Raw genomic sequence first — 21899 nt, 5'->3', positions numbered from 1 at the left:
CACAACGCAACCTGAGAAAATTTCCAAACACGCTGAAATCATGTGAGGAAAAGGGACACTTAAACCACGCTGAAATCAATAGAGGAGGTCCAAAACAACCAATCAGGCGTGTACACAACGCAACTTGAGACAAATTCCAAACACGCAGAAATCGTGTGAAGAAAAGGGACACTCAAACCACGCTGAAATCGTGAGAGGAGGTCCAAAACAACCATTCAGGCGCGTACACTACACAACCTGAGAAAATTTCCAAACACGTTGAAATCGTGTGAGGAAAAGAGAAACTCAGACCACGCTAAAATCGTGAGAGGAGGTCGAAAACAACCAATCAGGCGCGTACACAACGCAACCTGAGACTAATTCCAAACACGCTGAAATCATGTAAGGAAAAGGGACACCCAAACCACGCTGAAATCATGAGAGGAGATCCAAAACAACCAATCAAGCGCGGACACAACGCGACCTGAGATAAATTTCAAACATGCTGAAATCGTGTGAGGAAAATGGACATTCAAACCACGCCGAAATCGTGAGAGGAGGTCCAAAACAATCAATTCAGGCGCGTACATTGCGCCAACTGAGATAAATTCCACACACGCTGAAATCGTGTAAGGAAAGGGACACTTAAACCACGCTGAAATCGTGAGACGAGGCCCAAAACGACCCGTCCAGGCGCAAACAGGACGCAACCTGAGACAAATTTCAAACACGCTAAAATCGTGTGAGGAAAAGGGACACTCAAACCAGGCTGAAATCGTGAGACGAGGTCCAAAAAAACCAATCAGGCCTTTACACAACGCAACCTGAGAAAATTTCCAAACACGCTGAAATCCTGTGAGGAAAAGGAACACTTAAACCACGCTGAAATCGATAGAGGAGGTCCAAAACAACCAATCAGGCGTATACACAACGCAAATTGAGACAAATTCGAAACACGTAGTAATCGTGTGAAGAAAATGGACTCTCAAACCACGATGAAATCGTGAGAGGTGGTCCAAAACAACCATTCAGGCACCTACACTACGCAACCTGAGAAAATTTCCAAACACGCTGAAATCGTGTAAGGAAAAGAGACACTAGAACCACGCTGAAATCGCAAGAGGAGGTCCAAAACAGCCAATCAGGCGCATACAAAACGCAAACTGAGATAAATTCCAAACACGCTGAAATCATGTGAGGAAAAGGGACATCCAAACCACGCTGAAATCGTGAGCGGAGGTCCAAAACAACTAATCAGGCGTGGACACAACGCAACCTGAGATAAATTCCAAACACGCTGAAATCGTGTGAGGAAAGAAACACTCAAACCACGCTGACATCGTGAGAGGAGGTCCAAAACAACCCACCCAGGCGCGTACACGACGTAACCTGTGAAAAATTCCAAACACGCTGAAATCGTGTGACGAAAAGGGACACTCACTCCAGGCTGAAATCGTGAGAGGAGGTCCAAAACAACAAATCAGGCAGGTGCACAACGCAACCTGAGGAAATTTCCACACACGCCGAAATCGTGTAAGGAAAAGGGACACTCAATCCACGTTGAAATCGTGAGAGGAGGTCCAAAACAACCAATCAGGCACGTACACAACGAAACCTAAGAGAAATTCCAAACACGCTGAAATCGTGTAAGGAAAAAGGACATTCAAACCACGCTGAAATCGTGAGTGGAGGTCCAAAACAACCAATCAGGTGCGAACACAACGCAACCTGAGATAAATTCCAAACATGCTGAAATCATGTGAGGAAAGGAACACTCAAACTACGCTAAAATCGTGAGAGGAGGTCCAAAACAACCCACCCAGGCGCGTACACGACGCAACCTGAGAAAAATCTCAAATACGCTGAAATCGTGTAACGAAAAGGGACACTCAAACCAGGCTGAAATCGTGGGAGGCGGTCCAAAACAACCAATCAGGCACGTGCACAATGCAACCTAAGGAAATTTCCAAACACACTGAAATCGTGTGAGGAAAAGGGACACTTAATCCACGCTGAAATCATAAGAGGAGGTCTAAAACAACCAATCAGGCGCGTACACAACGAAACCTAAGAGAAATTCCAAACACGCTGAAATCGTGTGAGGAAAAGGGACATTCAAACCACGCTGAAATCGTGAGAGGAGGTCCAAAACAACCAATCAGGCGCGTACACCGCGCCACATGAGATAAATTCCAAACACCCTGAAATCGTGTGAGGAAAGGGACACTCAAACCACCCTAAAATCGTGAGAGGAGGTCCAAAACAACAAATCAGGCGCGTACACAACGCAACTTGAGACAAATTCCAAACACGCAGAAATCGTGTGAAGAAAAGGGACACTCAAACCACGCTGAAATCGTGAGAGGAGGTCCAAAACAACTACTCTATGGGAGAGAGAGAGACTTGTTTAGGATTCGTTAACGTTTATATTTATATTTATTGAATTTTTAGGTACTGTAAAAAAAATTCATTTGATTTCTATTTTTATTTTCAAATTTCATAAACACAAAAAAAATGGTTTACACCTGTTTAATATATATATTTTTTCGTTTATTATTGTTATTACTTTTATTTTCTTCCTCTATTCTCTCACGCTTTTTAATGATCACCTATTGCTCATCGTCACCCATTATCGATGACTTTATCTGATAGCTTACCTCTTGCTGAACCAACTTCTACGATAATCACCTTTGGTTACCACCTTGGACGACTGACTTATCCCCATTTTCGACCATTGACAACCACTTTCAACTATCACTTCACATAGCCAACAACCACCTCTCATTAGCTCCTTTGACACTTTCACCAACCACCCATTCACTCTTTTTTTTTTTTTTTTTTTCAAAATGAAATTTTAAAACACTTTTATACAAAACATATTTTCAATTTTTGTTTTTATTCAAAACAAACAAAAACATGTTTAATATTTTTTTTATAAATTATAAATATTACCGAACCACACCTTAATATCAATACTAATGATTACCAAACCACACCTTAATTATAAATTACCAAACCACATCTTACTCTAATGGCACGAGTTAGGACTAATGATTATTTTGTTAATGTGATTCTTTGCCTTAATTCACACTTTTGAGATGTCAAATTTTAGCTAAAATAATCAATAAAGAAAAAAGATTAAAATAATTAATAAAATAAAATGTTATATCTAAATCATAATTATTTTATTTTTCTCTCACAACTATCAAATTAATTGAAAAAAAGCAACTATAATTTCAAATAATTTTTTTTAATTATATTAAAATAGTTATAAAAAAATAATTAAAATAGTCAAGTTTTAAAGCGGATAATTTTCTCTGGTAATTCTCTCTCTATAACCAAGACGGCTAAGGGCACGTGATTAAGTTTTTTTTTTTTTTTTTGACTTTTCAATTTAAGGTGTTTGGAATTAATTATATTTAAAAATTGACACAAGAAATTATTAATTTTTTTAATAAAAAACTACTACTTCAACCTCTTACTCTTCCCTATCATCATTTTCTCTCGTTACAAAAAAATTAAAATTTTAGAGACTAAAATTTAGGGATAAAATTATTTTTTAGAGATCAGATAATTTTGTTACAAGAAGTGTCGTTATTATATTTTTAGCAACAAAAATTGGACATTAGTAATAAATTATTATCCTTTTGGAATTAAATTTTTTGGCTCAAAAAATAAACCATTTTAAGACCAAATTATTGTCTTAAAAGTTTATTTATTAGTGACATTTTCAAAATCTTGTCACTAAATGTCTTATGTTTTACTTTTCGGAACAACCTTTTAACGACTATTCTTATGACGATGGAAATTGGTCCCTAAAACAAATAATGACAGTGAGGGGGAAAGGAAGACTTATTGCAAATAGTAACTGTGCTGCAAGAGTTCCTGAATGTTAATTTATAAATTGAATAAATAATGGCAAACGGATGAACTCCATGAATTTGGACATTAGACCATCAATGGAAGGCCTCAAACTTTCTTTTTTCTTCACCTCTTTATTTTCCATGTTTATAATGTCCAGTGCAGTAGACATAATAACTAAAAGCCAGTTCATTACAGGCAGCCAGACCATAGTTTCATCTGGTGGGAGCTTTGAGATGGGATTTTTCAGCCCGGGCAATCCCCAGAATCAATACTTGGGAATATGGTACAAGAAAATATCTTCTAGGACTGTTGTATGGGTTGCCAACGGAGAAATCCCACTCATCGATTCATCAGGTGTCTTGAAGGTAATTGACCCTGGAATTCTGGCTCTTCTCAATGGTACCAGCAGTGTCATTTGGTCTGCCAATGTGACAAGATCCACAGTACAGGATCCTATTGGTCAACTTTTAGAGTCAGGAAATCTTGTTGTGAGAGATGCCAATGATGACAACCCAGAGCATTTTCTCTGGCAAAGTTTTGATCATCCATGTGATACTTTTTTACCAGGCATGAAACTTGGAAAAAATTTTGTAAGTGGCTTAGAGCGGCGCCTTTCATCATGGAAGAGCTCTGATGATCCAGGTCAAGGTGATTTTGCATTTCGGTGTGATCCCCAAGGATATCCACAACTTATTCTGAGTAATGGTTCCATTGAGCTGTTCCGGACTGGACCATGGAATGGTCTTGGATTCAGTGGGACTCCAGGCCTGAAACCGAATTCCATCTACACATATGGATTGGTTTTCACAAAGGAGGAGGTGTATTTCGGTTATGATCTCGTTAACAGCTCAGTTGTTTCAAGGTTGGCTCTAAGTCATGAAGGCATTATGCGGCACTCGACATGGAATCATCGAACCCAGGAATGGGTCCTTTACCTGACTGCACCGATAGATAATTGTGATTATTACAAACTGTGTGGTCCATATGGTAGCTGTAACGTTGGAAACTCGCCAAGATGTGGTTGCTTAAGTAAATTTGTGCCCCGGAATCAAACAGAATGGGGAAATGGAGATTATTCTAATGGGTGTGTTCGGAGGACACCATTGGATTGCCATAATGGAGATGGGTTTCTCAAATATTCGCGATATAAAATGCCAGACACACGCAACTCGTGGTTTGACAGGAGCATGACCCTGATGGAATGTGAGACAGTGTGCTTGAAAAACTGCTCTTGTATGGCTTACACAAATTTAGACATGAGAGGAGATGGAAGTGGCTGCTTGCTTTGGTTTGATGAATTGATTGATATGCAAGAGTTCAGTGAAAATGGGCAAGACATTTACATAAGGATGGCTTCCTCTGAGTTGGGTAAGAATTCATACCAAACACATAAGACTAGTGAACAAAGATTAATTAGATTATACTATGCAAGAACCATGTAGTCAACTATACTGAACATTTACATTTCTTCCTTGGAAAATTCCTCACTACAGTTTAGCAAAAAGAGAGTTGTTTCATCTTGAACATTGATTTCTATTGTCGGTGTGTCTTGAATTCGATCATAATGATGCTCATTACCCGTCTCCATGCACATGCCCGACCCAGTAGGTCTGTTTGTATTTGAGTTTATTTTGGCCCTGTTTATTATTTTTGGATCTTTGTTTATATTGGATTATTATTGAGCACTAGGCATTCTGATGATCAAAATTTTTAAAGACGAGACATTTTTTCTCTTGTGAAACGAGAGGTAAGCACTTCAAATTTGAAATTTTTATATTTAGTAAATAAATAAAATATTTTAAAGTAGCAAAAAATGTTAAAATTAATATGAATGTGCAGATACTTTTTTTTCTCAAGACCTCGAACATTTCATTGTAGACAATAAGGAAACTTACCCTCATGAAATCGACATCCTTTAACTTTAGTTGTCAAGTTTCTCACTTGAACCTTAATTTTATTTTTTCTTAATTGGTCATTTACTTGATTTTTTTCTATGAATATAATTGCAAAAGAGGTTATTGTTTTCTTATGTTTAAACCATCTACTAGATTAAGTTTTACAATAGCCTATGACAAGCTCTTATTATGCGTAATCCTCATATACTTACGCATAAAAGGCGTACAAGTTGCAATTGAGGCATACACCCTAGACTATGATTCTCAAGTATTTAGGGAGTATTGTCTCAAAATCGAAGCCTCAATGCATTTTGCCCATGATTTTAAAAATGAAGTGCAATTGTTATGTAAAATTGTTACGTAATTATGTGGGCAGTCACTGCCACCTGTTACGGCTGCTATGGTGCTGTGATTGAATTTCACTTTGACTGAACATTAAAGATTGATCATAATTTTTATATGTAGTTATATGTTATGTTACTCCTATAACTTGATAATTTTACTTTGTTTAATAAAATAACAATGGCACTCAAGTTTATTTGTTGAACATACATAATCTACAAATTTGAAGCACAACATAACATAATATTATAAGTCTATCACTATTAATAATAAAATAAATAACAGTAAAGTACTAGTGGTGCATTATAAATTTATGGCGCATGAAATCATTAAATATTAACCAAGCGAAGTGTCTCCTACGGTTGGGAGTGGAATAAGAGACAAAACTTAAAGGCCTTGTAAGGATAGGGTGGGAGTTCAACTCCACAGGTGCTAATCTAACTATTAACCACTTATTTACGGTTTCAATAAGTTTGCATCTTCTTTATTGATTGGACATTTCATACGGGGTGGGTAAATTGGACTCTTCACGGGAACAAACAACTCTTCCACTTGAGCTCCCATGCTTGATGCAGTTTGGATGGAAGATTGAGCATCTTTGCCCGGCTTTTAAATGATTTTAATTAAATTCCTTTGGTATTAGGTCAAGCTGACCACAACCTGAAGGCAGGAAAGAGGCTTGTAGTCATCTCAGTAATCTTGACAGGAACACTTGCCTTGGGCATTTCATCGTACATTTGGAAGAAAAAGTGGAAGCCAAAGACAGAAGGTAATAAAAATTAGTCATTGATGCTTTAGTATCTCACGTTTGTAGGTGTGCTTGCTTGAACGTTTACCTGTTTTGAACAAGTTGTTTCATTTAAATGTTCTTGACGGCCCTCTTCTACAGGACGAAGAAGACATCATCCTGGAGAAGCTTACTACATAGAAGCCAAGAATGAAGATATAGAATTACCGTTATTTCACTTTTCTACAATCACTAAAGCTACAGAAAACTTTGCAATTAACAATAAGCTTGGAGAGGGCGGATTTGGACCTGTTTACAAGGTAAAAATATAACTATACTTCCAATTTTCTGAAAACTAACCGATGCCCAACCACATGAACTGTTGACAGTAGATTGCCTTATTCAATGACTGATTCAGTTTTTGCTAGAAACTTCCCATTATGTCACGCAGAATTGATAACTCTGCATTTTAAAAAATTTAATAAGCACATGTATTTAATAGTTTTATTATCTGAACAAGCTCCAATGAAGATGTAGAGTGACTTTCAACATAGACTTTATGCTAAGCATGGGGTAGAATCAAACATAAACATTATACAGAAGAAAAAACACGAAGGAAAAATACAGAAAAATTAATGTGGCTTCTTTTAGTGGCACCATATTGTACCTATAACAAACAAAATGATTTTTAATTGTCAGGGTATGCTAGAAGGGGGACAAGAGATTGCTGTGAAGTTGCTTTCGAAGAATTCAAAACAAGGAGTTGATGAGTTCAAGAATGAAGTCATCTGCATTGCCAAGCTTCAGCATCGGAATCTTGTAAAGCTTCTAGGATATTGCATTCAAGGAGAAGAAAGGTTGTTAATATATGAATACATGCCCAACAATAACTTGGACTCCTTTATTTTCGGTATGGCTTTCTTAAAACCATTAGCTAGTTTCATTCTATTTCATATTGGAGCAACATTGTGACCAATGTCTCATTGTAAAAGGTGAATTACAAGGTTCATAGCCAAAAAGGAGGCACTTCTACTTTACAAACCAGTGATATTTTCGTCTTTTATGCCCCCTTCAATGGAAACCTTCCCATTTTATGAATCAAGGATGAAGCTCTTACTAATTGACCTCTTAACTAGCGTCGTAACAGACTTCCTCCAATGCAAAATTATATTTTTATTTATTGGAATCATTTTGCATTTATACTCGAGAAACCATATAGCAGCTTGGTTTAATTTGGGCAAAAAATTGGACAGATCAATCACAAAAGATGCTACTGGATTGGCCTATGCGCTTCCACATCATCAATGGAATTGCTCGGGGGCTTCTTTATCTTCATCAAGATTCCAGAGTGAGAATTATCCATAGAGATCTGAAAGGTAGCAATATTTTACTAGACCATGAGATGAATCCAAAAATATCAGACTTTGGCTTAGCCAGAATTTTTGAAGGAAATGAGACGGTAGCAAATACGAAAAGAGTGGTTGGAACATAGTAAGAATCTTCTAACTAGTTCAAAAGTTTTCCTTTTTCAACTATATAAATTTGTTTATTTTTTCATTGTTTTCCTTTAGTGGGTACATGTCTCCCGAATATGCAATTGAGGGGCTATTCTCAGTAAAGTCCGACGTATTTAGCTTTGGTGTTTTGGTATTAGAAGTAGTGAGTGGGCAGAGAAACAGAGGATTTTTTCACCCAAGTCACCACCTCAACCTTCTTGGACACGTAAGCATAAAGTTGAATAATTTTTCTTTTGAAAAGGAAAATCGTGATCTTACAAAAAAAAAAAGGGTTATATATAGAAAATTTATCTATAATGATATAGCAATAATATCTCTAAATCCAATTATGAGCAACTTTGAAGGATATTTTATTTTAAAATAAAATGCCTCAATTCAACCGCATGATTTTGTATAAAAATTATGTACAATACTTTTAGTATTACTTTTTGAATAATTCAAACCAGAGCTTGAAAGTGTGTTTTGTATAAAAATTATGTACAATACTTTTAGTATTACTTTTTGAATAATTCAAACCAGAGCTTGAAAGTGTGTTCTACTATTCAGGCCTGGAGATTATACAAGGAAGGCAAGGCTACAGAGTTGATTGATGTACAACTACGGAACTCATGCAATCTAACTGAAGTGTTACGTTCAATTCACGTGGGTTTATTGTGTGTGCAACAACAGCCTAAGGATAGGCCTAGCATGGAAAGTGTGGTTTTGATGTTCAGTAGAGAGGGTGCTCTGACTCATCAGCCTAAACAGCCTGGTTTTTTCACTGAAAGAAATCTCCTTGAAACAGAGTCAGAAAGAAGAAAGATTGAACAATGTTCAGCCAATATGGACACCATAACACAGTTAGAGGCCCGATAGAAGACAATTCTTGTTGGTGTGTAATTGTTATGATCCAAGCAGGACCTTTGAGTTTGTTTAGCTAATGAACACAATGTCAAAGTTGTCTTTCTTGGCAATGAGCTTCAGAAATCTTGGCTTACGGACACCATGTTAAGCCTTGTTTTCTATGCTACAATTCGACTTACCTATGTCTTTTACTTAGTTTGATTGCTTTTCCTTGTCTTGTGTTGGCTATTTGTTTGTTTCACATTTGTGTATCTAAATATAACAATGGGTAATCATATCTTTTAATCCCCACAGATATTGTATATAACACAAGGTTTTGAATACCGTAATGACAATGGTTTCATTTTTATTAGGGAAAATTGACCAATAGTCCATCATTTAGAAAGTTTTGTTGCCGAGGTCGAAGGAATGGTCTTTGATAGTAATAAGAATAGACGCAAGCTACTTATTGGTTGTTAAATCCAAACATGATGCATCAACAAGGGAATCATGGTGTGAATACATGCCTAACAAAAGCTTTAACTTCTTTATTTTTGGTTCTTCTCTCTCAACATTGAAGTGGTTTTATATTTAGAAATTCATTTCTTGTTGTATTCAAAAATTCAATGAGCAAAGCATGGAAATGGGTGCAATGGGGCGGATATACATGCCTAACAAAAGCTTTAACTTCTTTATTTTTGGTTCTTCTCTCTCAACATTGAAGTGGTTTTATATTTAGAAATTCATTTCTTGTTATATTCAAAAATTCAATGAGCAAAGCATGGAAATGGGTGCAATGGGGCGGATATTAATTCCCCATCCCCATTCCCCTATAATAATTTTCCTCCATTCCTCCCATCCCCCATGGGTACTACCCTCCCCATCCCTTAATGGGTTTGGATTTTTCCCAACCTAACTTAACACTTTTTTTTTTTTTACAACCAAAGCTAAATATACATTTAATTTTATTTTATTTGGCTCAACAACAAAATCAAATGCACATTAATTAATTAATTAAAAATTTGGGTTTAAATTAATCAAATATATAATTTTGAAACAATCAAATAAGTTTTTAATAATTGAAAAAAATGTGATAAAAAAAAAAGAAAAAGAAAGAGTAAATTACATTTCTCACCTCAAACTTTTATAATTTTACGAACAATGGCCCTTTCTTCGGCTAAAGCAAGGCTTCAAGTGGCAGTGGTTTCACTAGAAGCTGCGAAGGAAGAAAGAGTAATTTAGAACATGAAAGTGGAGGGGAAGAATCGAATATATTAAGGAAAGATGAGGAAGTAGTCTTGGTTGCTTGGGATGATATTAGAGTTTGTCAAGCTACTTTGACAAATTTGGGGCAAAGCTGAGATAATTGCAAAGCAGAAAAGAGGAATTGCAAAAGGAAGTGGATCGGCTAAATGAGATTGTAGAGAAAGTGGAAATAAATGCTTTAAAAGTGGAGGAAGATGTGGCAAATGTCATGCATTTAGTGAAGCAAGCTGTGAGAATGAGAACCCTAATTCTAGACAAGGTAGTGAAAACATATGGAGGAAATGGCCGGGTACCCATCCCGACCCATTCCTAATGGATATTTAAAAGACACCACTTACCTGACCCGACGGGTAAGAAAAAAGGAAAAAATTCATATATTTGGATCGAGTCTCCATGGGTACCCATAGGGTAGGTTCTCTATTGCCACCCCTAGCATGGATTAACAAAGCCAAAATGTTGCACAAATCTAACTCATGGCACATTATTGGATTGGAATAAGCACTTTCACATTACCAACGTATCTCTTGGGTTTTTTATTTTTTTTATTTTTTTATCTTCATCAAGATTTCAGACTTAGAATAATTCACAAAGATGTCAAAGCTAGCAATTGCTAGATGTTGACAATGGCTTCATTTGGGATGTGGGTTGACTTTTTGGCTTTTTGGCTCTGGTCTAGGGCTAAAAGGCCTCGTTTGGGATATATTTTTTGGCTTTTGTGAGAGAAAAAACGAAATAATTATGGTTTGGATTTGACATTTTTTAGCATGGGCTAAAAGGCCTATTTTGTCTTTTTATGGCTATTTTAGCCTTAACCCACCCTAACCCAACTTCCCAAATGAGTGCAATGAACCCAAAGATATGGGACTTTGGCATCGCCAAAAGTTTTGGAGGAAATGAATCAAATGCAAATACAAGCAAAGTGTTTGGAACATAGTACGAATATATGCATGATTTATGTAATTCAATCGTATTTCTATAAAATTTTCTTCTTCTTCTAATTTTTTACTATAGTGGCTATAAGTCTTTAGAGTACGCAATGGATGTGATTTTCTCAGTAAAATCATATGTATTTAGTTTTGATGTTTTGGTGCTAGAGATTGTTATCAAGAAGATAAACAGAGGTTTCATTCATTTAGACCACCGTCTCAATCTTCTTGGGCATGTGAGTAACAGTGTATAAATTTATATCATCTTATATTTGAATGTGCTTAATTAAGCCAAAATTTTAAATAGCAATATCACAAGATGAATATTTACATCAATCATAGCAAAGTTGTATTAGGTTTATCAAGCGATACGTATCGAAAATTGATTGACCTGATTGTGATTTTTTCAAAATCTTTCCAAAATTAATTTTAAAAAATTCTTAGAACAATCTAGTTTTGAGGAAAACTGAAAAAGTTACTGTTTTCAAACAAAAATGAAAATGATATGAAAACAATATGCATTTTCAATTTTTTATCGTTTTGTTTGTGAGAATAAAAAAAATTAAAATATATATCGACAACAGAACCAAATGAGCCTGCGAGCCTACCATATCGGCTATAAACAGATATGGGCAGGTCTGCGTATGATTTTCATTTCTATCATTAATATGTATTAGTTAATATTTAAAATATCGCCTTAAACATGTGTTTTTTAATGTTGTCTTCAGGCATGATCACTCTACAAAGAAGGCAGGTCACTAGAATTGGATTGATGGATCTATGAGGGACTCGTGTTATCTACCTGAAATGTTGAGACCAATCCTCGTGGCACTGTTATGTGTACAACAGTGTCCAGAAGATAGGCCAAGTATGTCAAGTGTGGTTCTGATATTGGGCAGTGAGGGTGCATTGCCTCAGCCTAAATAACTTGGTTTTTTCACTGAAAGGAAACCATTTATGGTTGATTGTTCTTTAAGCATAGATGCACCAAGTTCAGCTTCAGTAAATGACATCGCCATTACACTCTTAAATGCTTGATAGGTAATGAAACAATCTAAAAACCGTTCACATGATCAGACATTACCCTTTAAAGAATAATTGGTCAAAGAACAATCATAAGAATTGAGTCCCACCATGGGGTCACAGCATACTCCCATCAGTCCTACAATGGGATCCATACATAGTGGGATTCACCCATTGTAAGTGTTTTACGATCAATTTTTGTATAGTTTGTTTTTGGACTGGTTAATTCATCTATAGATTAATTTTAAATTTTGTTTATTTATTTTATTTATTTTATTTATTTATTTATTTATTTTTAAATTTTTATCCAGACAAATGGAGCATAAAAGGAGAAAAAATTGGGGCTTTCTTATTCTTTCCCCGATTGAATCAAGTTAGTCGGCGAATCTTCCTTGCCAGTGACCATCCTATTGGTTGGACCTTTATTTTGGTCAGACTAGCACCGCGTTTGATAATTTTTTTTTTATTTATACGAAAGTAACAACGATTTCAAAATTTTATGAATAAGAAAAAGATGCTTCCTCTTATTTTCAAAACAAGTTCTCATTCTCTCTTTCGTTTCGCATCACCAGTCACCACCACCTCCAGTCACCCCTCATTATTGGCTACTACCTTCGTCCACTTTCGACAACTCTCACTTCATATCACCACCTCCAACAACTCATCAAGAAGTGTTGCCATAAAAGTTATATTATGTAATGGTACGTTTGATGATGGTAGTAATGGCAGTGGTGGTGTAGTAGTGGAAGTGAGATGGTGGCGATAATAAAATGGCATTAATATGACTTTAATTTGTAAAACGATTTTAGTTTTTAAAAAAACATTTTTTTTATTAAAATATTTTTTATTAAATTTTATATTTAAATACATGAAATATCTGAAAATGCGAAAAATATTTACCTCCACAAGAATTGAAGCATGATGGTTTGATTGAACCTGTCAAGTGTGTGCTATTCTAGGTTGTCAATTTTAATGCCGTGCCAATTATAAACACCACTATTCAATAAGGTGTTAAAATCCATTGATAGCTCAAAATCACTCGTATCGAGTCAATCAAAATATTATATTTAAATATTTTTTATATTTTAATTCTTTGAGTATAGAAGATAAATTATCAATATAATAAAATGAGAAAATTATATTAAAAAAATACCTCAAAGTTTGATTGTTATAACAAAATAAATTCTGAGTTTTTTATTTTGTCAATTTAAAATTCTATTTTTTTATTTATTGTAATCTAAATCATTTGTCTATTTTCGTTAAGTAAAATTGACAGAAAAATAATATTTTAGTCATTAAATTTAATACGGATGTACACAAAATGGTAAATACATTTTTTCATTGAGTCTAAAATGTCACTAAATTCAATCAAACTTTTGCTTTCTTTATTCTTAAGGTGAAACTCTACAAAGTTTGTATGAAACGTTTTAAAATCTCGTATAAATCCCTCCTTTCTACCAAATTGAAAAAACCGATAAAACTAACTTATGATTTGTGTTGATTCCTCAGCCATCAAATCCAAAAAATCAGATTTGGTGTTAAACTTTCAATACTGATCGAACCGAACCATTTACACTCCATGGTTCAAAGAATTTCAAGTCCTGGGTCAAAAACTCTACCAACCAAACAAATTTAAGGAAATTAAAAGATGAAAAAGAACGAACTGATGGTATTACTAGAAATTATTATTATTATTATTATTATTATTATTATTATTATTTTATGATTGAAATGAATAGGTAACGACAACTATAGAACTAGGACTACTAAACAAGTTGAATAATAAATTATTTTACATTTAATAAAATTTAAAATGTATTAAGTGAAAAAGGAAATTACTATATGCCTCATTTTATTTATTTATTTATTTTTATTGGTATATCTCACTTGGGGGAGATTACTAGGAATCCAACCCTTGGACCAGAGGAATATCTAGAAGGTTATAAGAGAAATATGCCAACCCTTCAATTTGATGTCTAATACAGGGAAAAGGAAGGGGGTGGTGGGTTGATATAAGTATCAATATTTATTTTATTATTATTATTATTATTATTATTATTATTATCATACATTAGAAGTGTAAAGTGTATTAAATTTAAAATTTAAACTAATTATAACAGATATTTAAAACAATTAAGATTGAGAAACATGACAGTTTTACATAGAATAATGTTAAATATATAAAATTCATGGGAAAACTTCTTTTGAATTGTATTTTTATATTAGTATAGATGTGGCATATTAAATGAATAATTGCAAACTAGAAGAATAAAATGGCAATGAAGTTGGCAGGGGAGTATGGATCATCGGCCGCTCTTTCCTGTGGCCTTCCCTGCCACACTCCCCAAAACAACGTCGTTTTGGGGAAAACGACGTCGTTTTATTTTGTTTTTTTTTTTTGTTTTTTTGCTCCAAAATTTGAGTTTCCCGCTTGTACTCTTATTTGACTTTCATCTTCGACCCTCTCTCCTCTGTTTAGCCCTAACCACGTAGCTGGATAGAGAGAGAAAGAGAAGAGAGGCGCGGCAGCTGGACAAAACGAGACGATTGACGAACGGAGAGACGATCGGCGCCATCTGCGAAGACGGAGAGAGATGGTGAAGGGAAGCGACGGTTATGGAAAGAGGTTGGCGGAGGGACGCGAGTCCGGCTGTAATGCGAAGGCAAGAAAGCGACATTGCAGCCATGGCGAGGTCTATTTCAGTCTCTGTGTCATTTCTCTATATTTACATTATTTATGGTTATAGTTGCTGATCAACGGCTATAGTTGTTGATATGGTTTAAATTGCTTTATAGCTTTGCTTAACACTGCTTAACATTGGTTTAAATTGCATTAGAAAAAAATATTTGTAACAAGGCACATTGGTAAAATCTTATACTTCCTAGCTATAAATCTTATACTTCCTAGCTGTATATGTAAATCTCGCCTATTTTTGTATATATGTGAATGCTAATAATGTGTTATTAAGCATTATATAATTGGAAGCAAATCATGTGTTTTTTTTTTTTTTTTTTTTTTGGTATGCTTTTTGCTTGTTTAGAACTTTGTTACTCTGTTTCAATACAAAGCAACATCTAGTTCCCTCAACAAATACTGCTTATTTAGTATTAGATGAGTTTGTGTTATGTATATATATAATGCAATTACAACAATCTACACATACCCAAACTTATGCATAAGGTCACTTATATTAATTGGGAGATTCTATAAGGGGCCAATATTTTGTCAAATTTAATTATCCTCATTATGAAATTCAAAACATCCCTTTTAATCAACTGTCTTATAAAAATTATATAAATGAGAGAACTCATTAAAAGATCCAAGTAATAAATGAGAGAACACATTAAAAGATATTGGTAAATGTTGATAATTTAGATAACTGGATGCACAGGGGTACTTTATTAAATTACAAACTTAGAGATAGAAAATTAAACACTAGCATACCTGTCCAAAAAAATCCAGGTCATAGATCCAAGTAATATAAATTGATTCATTGCACCTATAAATCGAATTGCAGGTAATCGAAGAAAATAATGTTGTTAATGAGTTGGCTAATTGTGGTTGGAAGCTGAAATTGGGCATGTCATTTGACTCTGAACAAGCTGCATATGATTTTTACAATACCTATGGCTGAAAGGTGGGGTTTAATATTAGGAAGCTATATGCACACAAGAACAAACATACTAAGGAAATAACTTCACGGGCTTTTGTATGTTACAAAGAGGGAACTCGGGGAATTGACAAGCCCGATCCACAAGTAAAATTTCTGAGACAAGAGGTGAGGTGTGGTTGTGGTGCTCGATTTAGTATCAAGTTAGATAGAAATTTAGGAAAATATGTTGCCTTTGATTTTGTTGAACATCATAATCATGAACTTGTGCCTCAAGAGTGCATTCATATGTTGCCATCCCAAAGAAAAATATCTACCACCCAAGCAATAGAAGTAGAATTGGCTTCAGAATCTAGAATTCCTCTTAGGTCTGCTTATGAGCTATTTCGTACGGAATCTGGTGGAAGAGCATCACTTGGCTTCATCAAATTGGACCAAAAAAATTACTTGAGATCGAAGAGACAAAAAGATTTGGAATATGGAGAAGCGGGTAGTGTGTTGCAATACTTTCGTAAGAAAACTTTGGAAAATCCATCCTTTTATTATGCAGTCCAATTAGATTGTGAAGAGAAAATAAGTAATATATTTTGGGCCGATGCACAAATGATAATGGACTATGTTCAATTTGGTGATGTAGTGACCTTTGACACTACTTACAAATTAAATAACGAACATAGACCTTTTGGAACCTTTGTTGGATTTAATCATCATCGAGAAACAGTTATATTCGGTGCAGCGTTGATGTATGATGAGACTGCCGAATCATTCACATGGTTGTTTCAGATTTTTTTGGACGCAATGTCAAACAAAGCTCTAAAAACTATTTTCACAGATCAAGATGCTGCGATGGCTAAGGCCATTCCAATTGTCATGCCTAGTACAAACCACCGACTTTGTACATGGCATTTGATGCAAAATGTTGTGAAGCATATAAGTTCCCACTTTGAAGATGTTGGGGTGAAGGGTGTGTTTTCAAAATTTATGCATCAAATTGATGATGAAGAAGAATTCAAAATACAATGGGACCAAATGCTTGATAGGTATGATGCACGCAACAATCATTGGTTAGAGCAAACTTTTGGTGTGAAGGAGAAATGGGGATGGCCATATATTATGAATTCTTGGGCAGCTGGAATGAGTACTACTCAACTAAGTGAATCATTCAATGTATTTTGAAGGATTATCTCAATTGTGATCATAACTTGATGGAATTTTTCATGCATTTTGAGAGGGTGCTCTATGACAAGAGGTATAAAGAATTGGAAGCCGAGTATAATTTGTCACAAAAATTGCCAAGGGTTTCCATTCCAACTGTGATGTTAAAACAAATGGCAGATATTTACACCAAAATAATTTTTGAGGAATTCCGAAATGAGTACGTGCAGTCCATTGAAGCATCCATTGTAGGCACTATTCATGATGGTGAGAATACCATATTCACAATTCAAACGGATGTAGATGGAAAAAAATATAAGAATGTGACAATGGATGGAGATGGTTTTTTGAGTTGTAGTTGCAAGAAGTTTGAAGTGAAGGGCATAGTGTGTCGACATTGTTTAAAGGTGCTTAGAGAGATAATCAATGCAAAGGACCTTCTTGCACAATACATACTCAACGATGGACTAAAAAGGCAAGGGATGAAAGTGTAAAAGATAGGCGTGGGTATGACGTCAAGGCTGATGTGAAACTACATCAAAGCGACCGATATAGGTAATTGATGAATATGTTTAGAGCAATAGCAAGTAGAGCCGACGAAAGTGAAGAAACTTGTCATTTGTCACTTGCAAAAGGTGAATAACTGAGTGTCATGGTTGAAGACAAATTAAGTGTGCACACTTGTGGTCAAGTGGAGATCATCGAATTGAGAAATTCCTCAGCTAACACATGCCCACAAAGTGAAGAAGTAGATTTTCCAATCCAAGCCAAGGGACTCAAGAAAAGACAAGCAACTAGTAAGGAAATAAGGAGGATCAAGGGCGGGATGGTAAAATCTATTGCAAAGAAGAAAAAAATGCGATCTAATAAGGTAATTACACAAAATTGTTGCATATAATTAAATGATATTTTGCATGTGTGTTGGAAAACTAATGAATTAAAAAAATTGGTCATTTGTAGGGTGATGCTTTTTGTACTCCCGAAAATCAATCTGAGCCTCGTACCACCATGGGTAATATTTGTATTCAGGTAATATTTACTTTTGTGTGCAACCTTGTATTAATCTTGTTAGATTGGTTATTCTTGTAATCTAGTAGGGTGGTATTTATTATTTTGGTATTTTTTTATGCATGTAGGATGGTTCTTTTTGTGCTTCCCAAGGTCAATCTCAACCTTCTTCGGCCATTGGCAATCATTCAATACAGGTAAACATTTTTGTGCTTCCTATGGTTTGAGTTAGTTGCTTATCACATATTTTTTATTATGAGAATTGTGTAATTTGGAATTGATTTTTAGATTCTTCTTATAATATGAAATCATGGGTTGTTCAGTTTTGTATTGTGTAAAATTTCATATTCTTTAACCTAGTGTTGTAGCAGTTTCATTTAGAATTCCAGCACATTGGTACTTACTGAATGCTGAACCTTACTCATGTAATGGCTTTTGTTTTGGTCTATTTCTGATATTGTTGTCTTGAAGTTTTACATTGTTATTGTTATTTTTCAAGTTCTTTTTTCCATCTTACATGAATGTATTTTAATTTTTCTATTTCTGATGCTATACTAGTTGAAGTCAACATGTGTGCTAACTGAAGTAAGTGGTCTTCTGCTTGGAATATTTAGTATTCAAGCTAGAGCATTGCATCTGTAATTTTTTTACTCTTTTATGTCTCTACCTAATCCATGAATGTATTTTAATTTTTCAAGTTCCCTTAACAAACATCAAATCTTTAATGATGTTATCCAATAGTGTGGTCAGGTAAACTTGCTTCAATGATGTTATCCAACAGGGAAATGATCCCAGAAAAGAATGTGAGAACTTTTTCCAACAGGGAAATTATGTTATCCAACTTTATTAATGTTGTTTTACTTTCCTGCATTGGTTGTATAGGGTGTTACTATTTATACTCCCCAAGTTCAATCTCAACATCCTTTGGCCATTGGTAATCAATCAATATAGGTAAATTGAACCTTTGACATACATAGACCTTAGGGAAATTGAACCTCATACGGAACCATTGTTTTATTTTATTAATGTTGTTTTACTTTCCTGCATTGGTTGTATAGGGTGTTACTGTTTATACTCCCCAAGTTCAATCTCAACATCCTTTGGCCATTGGTAATCTATCAATATAGGTAAATTGAACCTTTGACATGCATAGACCTTAGGGAAATTGAACCTCATACGGAACCATTTTTTATTTTATTAATGTTGTTTTACTTTCCTGCATTGGTTGTATAGGGTGTTACTGTTTATACTCCCCAAGTTCAATCTCAACCTCCTTTCATCATGGGTAGTAATTATGTTGAGGTAATGGTTCATATTGTGTGTTTTTTTAAAATGAAAAAGCATTAGTAATTTTTTTTTTTCTAGCACATATGCTTATATGCTTTATGTTGGTTTACTTTAGGGTCATCGTCATGGTGTTTATAGTTCTCAATCTCGACCTGTATCTCAATCTCAACCTCTCATGGGTCGCACAAGTGTTCATCATGTCACGTATCCTACATATGATGTGAGTTATAATTGCTTACAAACTTTACTTTGAAATGGTAGTATACATTGTATCAATATTTTAATAAATTTAGCACTATTGCAGGGAAGTAACACGCCTCAGTCAATGCCTTTAGTCTATCCCAGTCTGACATCATTTCAGGAGTTGCTTTGAGGCACCATAGTTCAACACTTTCCAGTCTAAATGTCACAAGCCTCACATGGTCCTGCTGACAGTCATGTACATGGACATCCTTGAACGAACGATGATGTTATTATATTTTCTAGATTTGGGGGTATTTTTTTATGTCGTTCAAATTTGGGTCATTATTGATGTTATTTTTTGCAATGGGAACAATGTTTGGAAAGGATATGTTTGCGAACAATGGGAACAAGGTTTGGAATGGGAACAATGTTTGATGCATGTTATTTTTTTATGATGTTATTTTTTTATTCTTATGCTATGAATGAAAAGAATATTCAAAATTTATTATGTTGGGTGTTTGCTGTATGATTGAGTTAGGGATTCACAGGTTTAAATATTAGGAGCAGAATGCATGCATATATATACTTGGTAATGGGCAGATTAATGTCACTTATTTTGTGTATTGATTTACAGGTTTAAATATTACGAGCTATTTTGTGTTTCGATTACACCCCGCAATGGGCATATTAGGAGCAATTTTGTGTTTTGATTATACCCTGTAATGGATAGGTTACACTTAGTTTCTATTTGATTACACATTGTAATGAACAGATTATGCTTATTTTCTATTTTGATTACATCCTATAATGGACAGATTACGCTTATTTCCTGTTTTGATTACACCCTGTAATGGACAGATTACACTTATTTCCTGTTTTGATTACACCATGTAATGGACAGATTACACAGCTCTGCTGGGAGAGGTTCAACATAACCATAACCATACAAAGTGAACAACATAACCATACAAACTGATTACACATATTACATAGCTCTGCTGGACAAAATGAACAACATAACCATACCAAGTGCCATCACATAACCATATAACCATACAAAGTTAACAAATCCAGATAACTATACAAAAAACGTTTTATAAACATAACCACAAAACCATACAAATTGCCACCACCAAGTCTAGATAACCATACAAAAATAAAGAATACAAAACTATTACATTTTTATAACTAACACGATACCAATTACAAGCAAGATGAACAACCCATAAATACGACACAAATTTTGATTTATGTATGTTTCCAACTTAAGCATCTTCGCCCTTAGAAATTGAAGTTCTTCACTTTGAAATCGAAGTTGTTCGTTCATAAGTCGAAGTTGTTGTTCAGTGACAGTCGGCATATTTTGCATTTGCACTACTCCTTCACCTCTACCTTGTGAATTTGTAGGCAAGCACCATCCAATAAAATCGCCACAATTTTGACAACAATAAAATAATTTGTTTCTGTTTCACTCCGTCTCGGAAATTCGAATAGTTGCTTTCTTATGACATTTAGGACAATTTCTGTTACAATACGTCAACTGATCTGAGGTACCTCCGTTAACACTTGAACTTGACATCTGCAAAATTATATACACAATTCATAGGTAAAATTATATACACAATTCATAAATTTCATTGAAGTCATATTTGTCACAACCTCAACTCACACACCCTCTTAGGCTAAAGTCACATTCAACTTGGATCATATCATTCCTACATACTGCTATGTAAATTGGTCTATGTTACACATGATAGATTGACAAGCCTTTCATCTACTCTTGTTTCAATTATAGTTCCAACTCAAAACAATTTGCTTTATAAACAAATTGGTTTCGTTACATTCGCAATAGTTCATCTCCATGCATATGATTATAATGAACATCAAACAAAACAAATTTGAAAATCACCATAACCATAAATGTTAACAATTCCTGAGCGACTTTGCAAGGAAAAAAAAGGGCCGATCAAAATCACATTGAAACAAGAAAGTTTCTAGTGGCAGCTCATCTTTTCGATTGAATGAGTCTTCAATGGATTTGAAATCAACAACATCTGATAAATGTATTGCTCTAGGTTGTTTTTTTCCTAAATGTGAACACAACATCACATATATAGATTATTTTCTATGTATATATGTAGATTCACATATACATACCATTCCGAGAGAGAAAAAAGAGAGAGGTTTGAGTTTGAAAAACAGGGGTCTAAGTCTTTGAATCATCCCTCCCTTCTTACATCATATAGTTCATCTTCATGCATATGTCCACCATAACTCTTATGTTTGTTTCTCTC

At 34.7% G+C, this 21899-nt stretch overlaps 3 protein-coding genes across 4 annotated transcripts; all 3 read left to right on the top strand.

Moving 5' to 3' along the window:
- The first annotated feature begins 3858 nt into the window (after positions 1–3858).
- LOC114265227 (G-type lectin S-receptor-like serine/threonine-protein kinase At4g27290) lies at positions 3859–9526 on the top strand. Of its 2 annotated transcripts, XM_082880011.1 has the most exons (7): positions 3859–5211; positions 6724–6849; positions 6970–7127; positions 7507–7717; positions 8061–8298; positions 8379–8529; positions 8871–9526. In XM_082880011.1, the coding sequence occupies exons 1-7, from the start codon at positions 3906–3908 to the stop codon at positions 9177–9179; spliced, it is 2499 nt and encodes an 832-aa protein (XP_082736137.1). In that variant the 5' UTR covers positions 3859–3905; the 3' UTR covers positions 9180–9526. The 2 variants fall into 2 exon arrangements, with proteins under 2 accessions (XP_082736137.1, XP_082736138.1); XM_082880012.1 differs by lacking the exon at positions 8379–8529 and having other exon boundaries at positions 3910–5211.
- A 781-nt stretch (positions 9527–10307) lies between these two features.
- LOC145796334 (protein FAR1-RELATED SEQUENCE 5-like) lies at positions 10308–17148 on the top strand. Its single transcript, XM_082881420.1, has 3 exons — positions 10308–10379; positions 15880–15944; positions 16017–17148. The coding sequence occupies exons 1-3, from the start codon at positions 10308–10310 to the stop codon at positions 17146–17148; spliced, it is 1269 nt and encodes a 422-aa protein (XP_082737546.1).
- Positions 17149–17177: 29 nt separating this feature from the next.
- LOC145796333 (protein FAR1-RELATED SEQUENCE 9-like) lies at positions 17178–17621 on the top strand. Its single transcript, XM_082881419.1, has one exon. The coding sequence runs from the start codon at positions 17178–17180 to the stop codon at positions 17619–17621; it is 444 nt and encodes a 147-aa protein (XP_082737545.1).
- The last annotated feature ends 4278 nt before the right edge of the window (positions 17622–21899 follow it).

This window comes from Camellia sinensis, chromosome 7 (genome assembly GCF_055761805.1).
Source record: "Camellia sinensis isolate YWXY chromosome 7, ASM5576180v1, whole genome shotgun sequence".
Lineage (NCBI taxonomy): Eukaryota > Viridiplantae > Streptophyta > Magnoliopsida > Ericales > Theaceae > Camellia > Camellia sinensis.
The sequence above is the reverse complement of the archived record's forward strand: the minus strand, read 5'-3'. Positions and strand labels throughout refer to the sequence as shown.